This window comes from Pleurodeles waltl, chromosome 4_2, assembly GCF_031143425.1.
Source record: "Pleurodeles waltl isolate 20211129_DDA chromosome 4_2, aPleWal1.hap1.20221129, whole genome shotgun sequence".
NCBI classification, from domain to species: domain Eukaryota; kingdom Metazoa; phylum Chordata; class Amphibia; order Caudata; family Salamandridae; genus Pleurodeles; species Pleurodeles waltl.
In genome coordinates, this window is record NC_090443.1 from 599015530 (window position 1) to 599028486 (window position 12957).

General features: G+C 41.4%; 1 protein-coding gene across 1 annotated transcript in view; it reads left to right on the top strand.

The window, feature by feature from the left end:
- The window catches only part of SNX7 (sorting nexin 7), a 265145-nt gene that overhangs the window by 76465 nt on the left and 175723 nt on the right, over nucleotides 1–12957 (top strand). The window contains exon 6 of the mRNA XM_069232138.1: nucleotides 8060–8259. Within this exon, the coding sequence (XP_069088239.1) occupies nucleotides 8060–8259 (200 nt within the window). The remainder of the gene's footprint in view (nucleotides 1–8059; nucleotides 8260–12957) is intronic.

The window sequence follows — 12957 nt, forward strand, 5'->3', positions numbered from 1 at the left end:
TAGTGTCACAGAATGCAACTCAATGGTCACATCCATTGTACATCCAAAACAATGTTCTGCTTCCAGGCATTCATCATTTCCAACCGCTCCTATTCTACAGTTATGTCAGGAGACCAGATCCTCGGGGTTTGCGTACGTTCCCAACATGTCCACCACTAGACACATACACTGACAGCTCCAAGACTCTGATAGATAAATCACAGAGACTGAGAGAGTCCAAGCGGGGGAAAAGGGGATTAGGATGGGAACAGCTGGGAAGAAGACCTGTAGGAAACAAAAGGTTAAAACAAACAATATAAAGATTATATCACATTGTCATTTACTAGACTGTCTTTCTAAGCATTGTCATACTGTAACCATCGATAACTTAAGAAAGGACTAAATTACTAGGCCTCAAGACGTCTGGTTACCTGGGAAGGAATCAAGAATGAATAATACAACTTCTCAATTAAACTTTTCATGAAATGTTACACATTGACTAGGAATATAAGAACCTTCTAGAATTATGTTTTCTAAATCAAAACATGGTCTTTTTGCATGAGGACAAAAAATAATCTGAACATTTCCTGGAACACAATAGGAATTGTATTAAGGACTTATTATGCACATATAATGCATCATCTAGAATTTTTAACACTTAGTTTTAAATGCAGAAAAAATGAATCGCGCACACTGCTGATTCCAACAAGAATATGCAAATGCCACGAAATTATTGTGCACACTGTAAGCGATCTGAAACATCAAGTTTTAAGAGCGGGAATGAATTGCGCGTCTTGCCGATTCGAATGCCACCATGTAAATGCCAAAAAATGGATGCGCTCAATTATTATCAAAGTTTTAATTGCCAGGAATGAATCGCGTGTCTTGCCGATTTGAATGCCACCATGTACATATCAAGAAATGGTAGCGCACAATGAGTATCAAGAGTTAAACACAAGGAACGAATCGTGCGTCTCGCCGATTCCAATGCCACCATGTAACTGCCAAGAAATGGTAGCGCACAATGAGTATCAAGAGTTAAACATGAGGAACGAATCGCGCGTCTTGCCGATTCGAAAGCCACCATGTAACTGCCAAGAAATGGTAGCACACAATGAGTATCAAGAGTTAAACACGAGGAATGAATTGCGCGTCTTGCCGATTCGAATGTCAACATGTAAATGCCAGAAACCAAGAGCACCTCCGTCTTACCTCCCTGATCAAGGATCACCAATACAATGAAGGACAAGGCCTGGAAGATCAAAAGTAGGCCTCCGGAACAGGAGCTCAGGAAATTGCTGCTGCTCTGCACTGGGACCTCTGAATAGTGAGCACGTGGAGCTGGGCTGGCTCCCTTATATAGAGTCTGGCCCAGCCCACAAACCACACTCAGTCAAGCTGCAGAGAAAGCTTCTAGAAGGCCCTGGAAAGGGAGAACACCCTGACACACTCTGAAAGCCTGCAGCAATACATTGCAAATGAACAGTATTTACAAGCACCTTGAATATAAGTCTTCAGGATTAAACTCTGCAGTGCAAAAGGTTAAACAACAGCATAGCAACATAATGCATGGATTACGTTATTTCATAAGTGTTGGATTTTTGCATTCCAGCGACCCTTAGAGCGTGCACTTCCCTGATGTTGACAAGTTAGTCCACTGGTCACAACACAACCTCTCACATCATTCTCCTTTTTCCCACGATATCCAAATGTCTCTTCCCCACTCTAGTTCTTCACCAACCTAGAAAGTCAATTTGGTGTTCTACTCTATACACTATTAATAGATTGAATCTCAAAACAATATTCCTACAAGCGCACTAATAGATAGGAGTTGAGGTGAATCCAGCCGCACATATACATTCAAATTGTGCAATAAATCAGAACCATGTGCACGAATCCAAGAGGCCAGCTCCTTAGCCTTCTATTATCAGAAATCCGATACAACTTGCATACAAGATTTAGCACATAATATTATCCTTATTTAGTGCATTTAATATATTGGCATCCCATTGTCTTGTTTCAGTATTCAAATCCAAAGCACTCCAGTCATCCAATCATATTCAAATTTTATAAATATTTATTGCTTTATCTTGATCATTCTTTTCCATTTAAAACAGCCACTAGCCGACGCATTTTGCACTCTAATTATGATAGTCCAACCATCTATCAGACTTTATTGTGCTTGCGAATGCATTTGAAATAGTATTGCATAAATTACGAGGTCAGTTTCGCAATATTATATTCAGTGTTTAATTTGAGCCAACTGTTGTATTATTTTTGGGGACCAGTACTAATGTTTCCTCATCAGACTTGGACGCAGAGCAAGAGAGAGAAAAATCCATAAGGAGAAAGGAGGCAGTAAAAAAAGGTGGATAAAATGTGATGAATGGAATGCACCGGGATGGAAAAGTACCGGCAAGCATGAGATAAAGAGGCAGGGAGCATCTTGTAGTGGATTAAAGAGGAATGAGCTAGAACGAAATTGCTACTTATCTGTAGGAGGAGTTTTGCAGCTTGAAGAATTTCTGGATTCAAATGCTGTGCGTTATTTCGCAATGTAGAGGTTTGATCTGGAATTGGTTTCTCTCTCTTTTTGTGTCTGCTGCCTGCCATGTGCTGCCCCTTGAATTACGTCAAAAGTATGCCTCAGAAAACCTTTGACGTAATTTCCGCCTTCGGATTCTTTTTTTCTCTTTTAAACCACATTCCAGTATAGTTTCCCTCTTCTTATATTTTACTTAACTTTGCTCATTTGGAAAGTCACCTCTTCTGGGGAGATTGGAATCCAGAAAGTCCTTCATGCTGCAAAATTACAACGCAAGCAATTAACCATTTGGTTTTGCAGCATGAATGTTTTCTGGACCCACATGCTGTGCATTGATTTTGTAGTTGTACTCTCTTCCTTTGTGAGGCTAGGGTTACCATAGTGTATGTTTTCAAACTGGTGTTTGAGTGCCCTTTGCACCCACCTGAGCCTTTGGCTGAATATCTACATAGCAATGATTTGTAAAGGTGGGCACAGAGGAACAGGTGGCAACCATTCAGATGTATTAGCAGGTGAGTGTTCCTCCCTTCTTCCATGTCGAGTGTGGCTATTGTTTTTCTGCCAACGTCAAGCCTGCTATATTGTTGACTGGATTGTCTGGACTAGCCCTCTGGCAAGTTCCTTTAGTGACTGGTGTAACACTGCTTGTTTGTGTACAGGAGGGTAACAAAATCAGACTCCTGCCTGATTGTTTGAAGGGCCCTCTCTGCTTATGTTTTAGGCTGCTGGTGGTATGCAGGTAATTGTATGACTTATTTACTTGTAATACCCCCATCAGGGATGTGGAATTACTATCGCCTGATGCCTTGGATGTATTGTTTGGGGTAAAGGACCACAAGTTTTCATGTTTATTTTGGCCTTGGGACACGTAGGCTTCAACCCCCTGCAGCACACACCCTTTGGCTGCCATTTACAGAGAATGGAACTGTCTGCAGTTGAGATAATATGTGTGTCCATAAGTCAATTCGTTCTGACTTGTATTTATGGTTCATTATTGAAAAGCCTTTATTATTAGGGTGAGTGCTGTAAAAAACATTTTAAGGTTAAACTGCACTACTGACAGTGGTTCCAGTAAAAAGAAAAAAAAGTGTACACACGTTTGAAAAGTTTGACAATATGAGGCTAAATTTAATGTTCCCAAAATGCTCTCTGATTATATGCAAATGTTTGCAGAAGCTTGTAAGCAAGAGTGATGATTACTTGCTTTAAAAATAAAATGTTCAGAAAAAAATGCAGTTAGTAAACGAAAACCTATCGCTACTATGAAATTTTAGGTTTATATTTCTTCAAAGCATCATTTAGTAAAAATGTGTTGATGCATACTAGTATTTCTAAAAAATATTCCTAATGGAAAATCAGTGTAACATTTTCAACAAGATTATGGGAAGCATGAAAATAAACAAGCGCTGGCAAAGCCAACGGATCCAACATTTGTTGTGAGTCTCTTGGTTTCGTAAATGCATGTCTTGTTTTGACGTGGCTTTTGTAACACTTTATTGTTGTGGGAGCTGCCAGGCCCTCACCATTGTAATGAACACTGACAAAAAGAAAAGAAAAAAAAACTTGATGGTCTCAAAAAGCACACATTGCCACTAGTAGTGTAACAAAGTTCCTACGGTGCAGGGAGACCCTCCAGGAGACCCCCTCAGCACAGCACCCTGCCCTGTGTGGTTCTGGAGGGGGGGGGGGTCCATGTTCTTTGCAGAGTGGCCCCCTCCAGTTTCATTATGCCACTGATTGCCACAGTAGGTCCTGGCACTGAGCAAAACTACTTTGTGTGCCAATATTATCCTTGTGGAACAGCAGAATGCGATCACTCACAGTAAAGCCAGCCGATAGATAGAGAGAGAAACAAAATATTGGTAAAAAGAAAATGTCTTGGTCAACGCCAGACCAAATTAGGAACCCAATTCTTAAAGAAAGTCACAAACGTGCACCCATGCTATATGTCTTTAAATTAGTGGCTTTCATGAATTCACAAGAACTTAAAAAATTAGATAAGGAAGTCGTACTCCTAGAAAATATCTGTGAACTGTATTTTAGCACAAGCACTTATGCGTTTGTAGATTTGCTCGTGTGAAAATCTATTGAGCGTTTACAAGTTCACCTTGACTCCAACCACTTTTCTCTGAATCCTGGAAGAACTTCTACTTCTGCCATTGTCAGGTGTAAATTTCCAACCTTTCTCATTATGGGGAAAGATTAGAGAACAGCTAGGGAACATCCATAAAACATGCAAGTTAGTAGGTTTGCAGACTCAAAGGCATTCCAGCCCTAGAACTATTGCATACTGCGTCCTCCAGCCCCGCTACGCAGATCTGCGGAAAGGTAGAAAAATAAAGAAATTGCTATAGTAGGGATTGAAATTTCAGGTATTCAAGCCCTACTGTAGTATTTGCCCTGGCATGATCAGAGAGGCTATTATCAGAGCTCTTACAGAATAAGATTGCTGCCATAATTTGTCGCCGCACTACATGGCACCCGAGGTACAAGTAGATTTTTTTTACAGGACAAGTAGATTTAAGAAGCAACCTGTCCCCTGGACAAGTAGGAATTGTATTAAATTCCACACCCCTGCTCCTTTAAATCAAATTGTAGGTTTGTTCTCAGTTCTGCTTTCTCCTTGTGTATTTGTCGGTAAGACTCCTGTGTTGTCTGGGCCTGAAGCTCACTAGCTCTCCTTAATGATGTGATAGCATCAGTAAGGGGGCTGTGTTTAAAGTTAGATGCTAGAGTCCCACATTACGAATGGGTTCAAAAGTTCCTTTTGTGTCAGCACCCAGTTGAGTTTCCACATTGCTTTTTGTGCTGCTGTGGAGGTGCTTTTGTCTTTGCTCCCTCTAGAAATCTTTTAATGACTGTTGCAATGAAGAAGCCTCTCCCTATTACCTTCCTTGTATATACCACTGTGGTTGCTAAGTGTACCTAGAAGTGAGGCGTAGAAAAGCTGCTACTCTTCTAGTAGATGTGTCAAATACCAGACTACTGTACCGTCCTCTATCCAGCAATTACTACTCTCTTTTCTGTTACACCAATCTATGAATCTGCTCCACTAAGCAGTGCAGCATTTCCTTGCGGGTGGCCTTCTTGCTTCTTTATTTCTTTGGCTCTTGCAGGTAAACCTAAGTGACTGAACTGTAGGTTCTCAGGAACCATACTGCTAGGTTCAGGATAGATTGTCTAGATGGTGTACCTGACCCCACTGTACTCTCAATGGGTCCTGGTGCACTGGCAACCTCGTGCCCCTGTATTGTGCGATTTCCACTAGGTCTGAAAACCATGGATGCCTGGCCCACTGAGGTGCTATTAACATTAGGGCCATTTTTGCCCCTTTGTATTTCTGTATCACCTGCAGTGTGACTTTAGTCCCTGTCTTCAGCCTATGTTTGTTTTTACTATCTATGACCAACACCTACACGAGGATGTTCTTAACATAATCCGATTGATCTAGGACATTGAATTTCTCACTCCATTGCTTCTAGAGGAGATGTTGAAATCTAAAACAGAGCAGTCAGTTAATGCTTAACATGTTTTCTTATTCCTAAATCTTTTAGTGGTTTGGCTTTTCTTGAATACCTACACTTAACCAAGGGCTGAGTGTCATTCTTTAATTGAGAATTCCTGAGTCTTGTAGTGCATTTCTAGAAGCACCTTGCACAGGGAAACAGTTTCTCCCTGCTGTGTCTCAGGTGTACTGAAAGAGCTGTTTCGGAATTATCTAAATGTGTGACATAGTACCTAAATAGTACTATGTCTCACAAAGTTAAGCTTTTCTTTTATTCACTTCAACAGTATCTCCATAACGCATATCTAAAAGTCATCAAGATGTAAAGATCTAAGAGTCCAAGCACTTTGAAAGGTTTAACAAAAAAATGTTTTTTCACAATGTACGGAGTCCTAGTTCTCTGTGATCTTAAGTTCAATCAGTAAATACCTGGGCCTGCAAAAAGGGTCTATAAGAATGTTGAATGGCCACTGTTTTGCAATTGTGTCACTTATTCACAAAAGGCTCTCATCTTCCAATATCCCCCAAAAATGTACATAGAAAGGAGAGCCAAATCCCAAACTCTTACTGCAATAGAAAATTGTGATTATACTCTGGAACATGTTGATGTTTAATTCTTTTGCCTTCAGTCCAGGATCATCCAGATGGGATAATGCTGCTCTGCTGCCCTCAGTCTCTCAATGTGAAGCATAGAGAACCTGAGGGGTGCGGTTTAAATAGTGCTGCATCCAAGATGGCTCCTAAGATTTCCTAATCTTGCATGGTTTCGGAGTCTCACAAGTTTTGGGAAACTACATTGTGCAGAGTCTTTCTTGATTTTTGGAGGTGCTGGAGCCACCCAGCAGTGTCTGCGTATTTGTAGACAATAATTAAGTTTTATAATAAAATAAAGGTGGTCAATATTACACACCGGTGCATAGCAACTAGTGAGTATGTATAAAATGCACATGCACTCAAAACCATTAGTGCGTGGAGCATGCATTAACTTTCCTCATTTGTGGACAGTTTCCAAGTCCCCCACAAAGGGGATGATTGGAGATTTCACAGGATGCGCTAAGAAAGCTGCCAACTGAGTGTTTTTTTCTTCAGAGGTTGGAAGAAGTACACCAGTTTCCCCTGAACGGTGGACATCAATGTCCCCTGCAGGTTCCCAACACATTAATAAAGGTTATACCTTGCCTTTACTGTTCCATCCTTGATTATTTTAGATTGTTGAAGCCAACCTTCACCTTCGGTTGAAAACACACAAATAAAAAAATAAAAATAGTCTACCAAATCACATCTTGTGAACTCTTGTAACTTTCCAGACCACTCTGTCCTAGGTCAGTGAATGGTGGACAAAATAGCTAAGTAGATGTGTGATTTCCCTGTAGGCAATCCAGAGATGTGACAAGAAGAAATCCATTTTCTCCTACAGTTCTCAGATAGACTTCCCATCATTATGGTCATGTGGAAGTATTCCACAAACCCATTGGTTTGCGGGAATTATGTTATGGAGAAATAGTAATTCACACCAGCTTGCTTTCACATTGCCTTCATATACAAAGAGATTAAATATTTTTCACTGTCTGAGACCATAACCCTAGGAAATCAAACCCTGGAGAACATTGAACAGAGGGTCCTCATCTCTGCCTTGGCAGTCATGCTCTTCATGGTAATTATCACTTGATACCTGGTGTCATGGTCCACCACAAACAAAATAGATTTGTTACCTGGAGCAAGGGGGGAGGGGGGGTCAAAGAGACTAACTATATTTGTGCCCTTCCTCCTTTTCTCTATATGGAGAGCAGGAAAAACTAACTTCTTATCACCATAATGATAATGAGAAACCAAGCTATGAATTTCCTTTTACAAAAACCATAACTTGGAGAAATATGAGGTTTGTTTTCCTTCAGGGGTGTCTATGTGGTTGAGGTTAAGTTTTGTTGTGTTTTATATTCATTTTTATATTGACATCCTTATGTAATTTAGGAATGGTCTTTATGGAATAGTTTTTTAAGAATGTATACATACTTTTGTTTTCTCCCAAGAGTATTTAGAGGAGATGAAGGAGTATGGGCCCATCTTTACCTTGTGGTCTGCATCAGAAGAAGATCTGGCAGCATCCCTCAAAGGCATTGCCAGCTGCATAGAAAGGTGTTGCCGGGCTACAGAGCAGCAAATGTCAGGTCTCTCCTCAAGCCTTATTCCAATTACACATGAATATGTTCTCTACGGTGAAATGTTAACGGTAGGTTTATTACACTAATTTCATTCTGGTAAAATTTGAGAATAAAATTGCCTTAATAATAAACATGTTAAGTATCACTATATGAATATTTTTTGTCCATATTCTGTCGATTACTGTTTATTGTTGTTTACTTGTACGTGCAAAATGTTTTTGTAGACTTGCGTTCCTTTGCAGATGCTGCATACAGCAACCCGGTTATCTTTTTGTATATGCAAGCTGTCTTTCCATTGTCCTATTTCTCTCAATTGCATAATTTTATTTTTTGAGTTTATATTTTGGTGAATGGAAAAAATATATTTGCCCATGTACGATACCTTAAGCAGTAAGAAAATTAGATTTCTATCACTCTGCTCTCTGCGGTGTTATGATTATGCTAATGGATTTGATTCTTTCGTGCTGCTGCAAGAAACGTTTTAAGAAAAAGGTAATCTGTCAGGGTCCTCTAATGTTTCTCAGCATTCGTGAAAGCGTTGCAATATGCTGTTTTCTGCAATTTTCCATACAAATTGTAATTAAGAAGTGTGCTTTCAGGGCCCTACTGCCTGGGATTCAGTAATGCCTTCTTAGTTGGTACTGGATTCATATGAGGAGCATGTCACTGCCAAGACCGTTTGCTTTCAGGAAGCTGTGCTTATCTTGCTTTCACTTTAAAGCAGGGCCTGGTACCGTGGCTGGGGGTCATTCGTGTTATTCAGCAGCTTCTGGACCATCCTTTCTCTTCCTCCACTCTTATACATGCTGAGGATCCTTCTGGTTACACACTCTCTCCCTACTTTGTGGAATTTATTGATTAAAGGAATCCTCACTTGAACACCGGGAATAATCTCTAATCAAAAGTTTAGTGATGCTAATTTTGCAGGTCGCTCTGACCCCACTTTATATAGTGAGGGAGACCCTTTTTCTACCTGTGAATCCTCGGCTCATTCTCTAACTGCAAATTACCCACTGCCCCCACAACTAGCCATTCTGTGGAATGGTTTATTTTCCAATCTAAAAAGGTCCAAATCTAGAGATCTGCACACTGGTGTCTCTGATTACATTTCTGGCTCTGTGACATAGGACGAACTTATACTATGGTAACTAAGGGCCATTTCAGCCCCCACACACCTTATAGGATTGTGACCCCAAGAGTGTTTATAATCTCATTTTCTAGTGAGCCACCCTTTAAATAACGTAGATGTTATCAGGGCTCTCAGTGTTCAGAATAAAGTTAAATGATTAACATCTACACCCAAGTATCTAGGAGGTTTTGGTACTCAAAAAGACTATGTATGCTCCAAGTAGCATTTGCTTGACCTTCGTCTTATTATAAGGATAATTTTGCATGTTTGAAAGTAAACAATAGCCTCTGGAAAGGAATCTATTTTTATATGCAGATTTCACTATTGGAAGGTGCTATGCACATATCGGCCCTTATTGGTTATTTTATGGACAATGTATGTAGGTGACTAAATGATGAGCCTATGTTCATTGGCAGCAAAACGTGCCAACACAGTACGTGGCAGGTTCTGCAACCATTAGTACTGTAAAGCCAGTCAGCCATTCTGGGTTATTTGCTTGGTATCTGCTACTATAGGCAATAAAACATTTAGAAACATTAACATGACAATATAGTTTTAAAAGCTATGTTCATCATTCTGTCATATACAGTAAAACATTTTCCAAGCTTGAATATCTTACATTTCATTATGTATTATGCCTATACTTTGACTCTATCCATGTTCAATCTCTAAAGGCTGCTGATAGTATCAGTCTTCGATGACTATTCAGTACTTTACAAATAAAAAAACATGGATCACCATGTGAGCAGCTGATGGGACATAGATGGATAGTTTAGACCTTGTTTTGTTTTCAACACCAGTCTTACTTTTCAGATCAGTGGCATTACCTTCTTTAAATCACCACTTGTGATGAGGTTTGTACAAGCTTTGACACCAAGGTTTCCCCCTCTTCCTTTTGTAAAGCCATAGTAGGATGTCAGTTTGTTCCTGACTTTTCTCATGTGTTCTTCCTTTGAGCCAATGCACAGCTGTTAGTTGCATCTTCTTACTCTGAAAAATTGGTTTCCTCGCCGTGATTACGCCAGCCAGCTCGATGAGTACGTTTCAGGCCCTTTTGGGGCACTCGCTTTACGCCACCTTTTCCCCACAGACAAACTGGTATTGTGGATCAGGACAGCCTTTATGCCAAAGGTCATGATTTCCTTTATGTTGGGAAATTCATCACCCTACCAACGTTTTTTGATCCATCTCACCCCTCAAAAGAGGCGGAGAGACTCATAGGCTGGAGGGCTTTTGAGCTTTCATCACAGTCACGCCAAATACCCTCAGGTGACTGATAAGCTCTTTGTTGGGTTTTATTGGGCATAGAAAGGCAAGATAGTGCAGAAAAGAACTTTGTCCAGGTGGACAGCCCTCTGTGTTATGATCTGCTGTTTATTGCCCAAGAAACAGCCCCAGAAGGATTGAGGTCTGGTTTCCCCCTGCCAAAGTTGCTACACTGCTTTGGCAATCGGAGTGCCTGTTCTGGATATTTGTCAAGCTGCAACACTGGTGGCAGCCCAGATGTTCACAAAGCACTACTGCCTTGATAGCCTGGTCTGACGGAGAGGGCATCTCACCCATTCGGTCCTGCATGATTTTTTGGTCTGAGCCGATTCCACAAATCCTTCAACTTGGGAGCTACTGCTTTGTTAGCTACTGTAAACATGAGGAATCAGCAGCCAGAAGTATCCATCAGAAGAACAAGAAACTTATATTCTGTAAGGCTCCTTCTGGAGGGTACATTAACTGCAAATTACCCACTGCCCCCACAACTAGCCATTCTGTGGAATGGTTTCTTTTCCAATCTAAAAAGGTCCAAATCTAGAGATCTGCATACTGGTGACTCTGATTACATTTTTGGCTCTGTGACATAGGACGAAGACGGAGTTAAGAAAGAAACTGACATCAGCGCACAGGGGTGACGTCGACATCAGCTTCACCCTATCACTTCCAAGGTGGAATGAAGGGAACACGGAGCTGCATGATGCTAGATATCAATGCATGGGAGCACTACTGTGAAAAGCTTCTGAATCCAGTCTGGCACCTGGAGATTATTCTAAAGGAGGGAACTCTGCATTTAGAGTATAGACAAGTAAAAGCATTACCAAATGTAAGTAACTTGTTATTTCCACACATTAGGCATTTTTTTTTAAATGTATGCAAAGGCTTTAATGGAAATATACATAAGTGCAATCGTTCTTTGGATCTTGGGGAGTGAGCAGTAACCTTTTTGTAGATTGGAATTTATATATTCCCGCCACCGAATATGGAATGGTATTTGTAATTCCTAAGTGTTTCAGTGAGTAGTTTTAGAAGGGAAGACCAAAAGTATATGTGCTGAAATCCCATCTGAGACCAAGGGGAATTGACCGAGTGTATCAACCCCTGTAGCTCCTTTTCTGTTGGGTGAGAGATGTTATCGTTAATGCATCCAACACCTAACCCACTCTGCTTATTCCTGATACTTATCACTTACAGTTAAGCTAATACTTTAATCTCCTACTGTGTTATCATATAGTTCATAAATATTTATGTGCAAAATCCAGCCTTGCTCTGTCACTGGTGGCGCACGAAGACTTTTTATTTTACCTTAAGATTTTTCAGTTGTAAGAATTTCTTGGGTTGTTTATGCTATAATCCGTTCAAAATGTTTCCTATGCCTCGTACTTATTTTGCCATCTGCATTTTACTATATTGCCATCTGCATTTGCTTATACAAATGTCTCACACTTTTTTATCGAAATTAAAACAATCACAATTGTGTTTATCCGTTTATTTCTCTGGCGTCGAACTAAGGTGCTCAATACGACCCTGGCTGTCTGGGAACTGCTGTGGTGGAGGTGGCGGAGGAGACCGCTGTATTACGAGGAAGGCAGTGTGGCCGACTGAAAACATCCACACCGCCGCCAATGCAGGCGGCGGGTGCCTTCTCCGTACCAGCGGCATGCATGACACCACCGACCGTACTACGAGGCTGCACACTGGCAGGGTTTTGCGTGGTCCTAGCTGCACCCCAAGACAGGAAAACATATTCCTGTCCCTCACAACCACACACACCCATTCAGACACATATGCCTGCAGAAATGCACATACATACACATCTGGCAAACACCCCCCACCCCTATTACATGCATCCCACTTACCTGGCAGGAATCACACAGGAGCCCACGTCATGGAGGTTGTCAGGTAGGGGGCAGATGAAGGCGGTGACGGCCGCCGTGTACCAGACCGTCACCGCTGGTGTATCACGCCGTGGGGCAAAGTCCCCCATAGGCAGCAACAGTACCCCGTTGGATGTTGCATGGCGGAGCTAACTGCCAATGGTTCACCACTATGCAGTGACAGCCATGCTGAATTGTGGCTCGTAATCTGGAGGGTGGAGTCTCCTCGTCGTAGCGGTGCTGGTGGTGGGACTGCCTGTCTCTCGCTGTCAGTCGGCCTGGCGGTGGGTAGAATCTGCCCATATTTTGGAGGTCTCCTGTGTGTGCCCCGTAATACGTCAGCCAGGAGACCGTGATGGCGGTATTTTGGCAGCCGCCAGCGCAGTGGTCTTGCTAACACACGGCCAAAGTCTTAATGCGGCCCTGAATGTATTTCTTCTCTGTGGTTTCCCTTCACTTTCATAGCAAGTTTTAGGTTTCAATCATTTTTATTG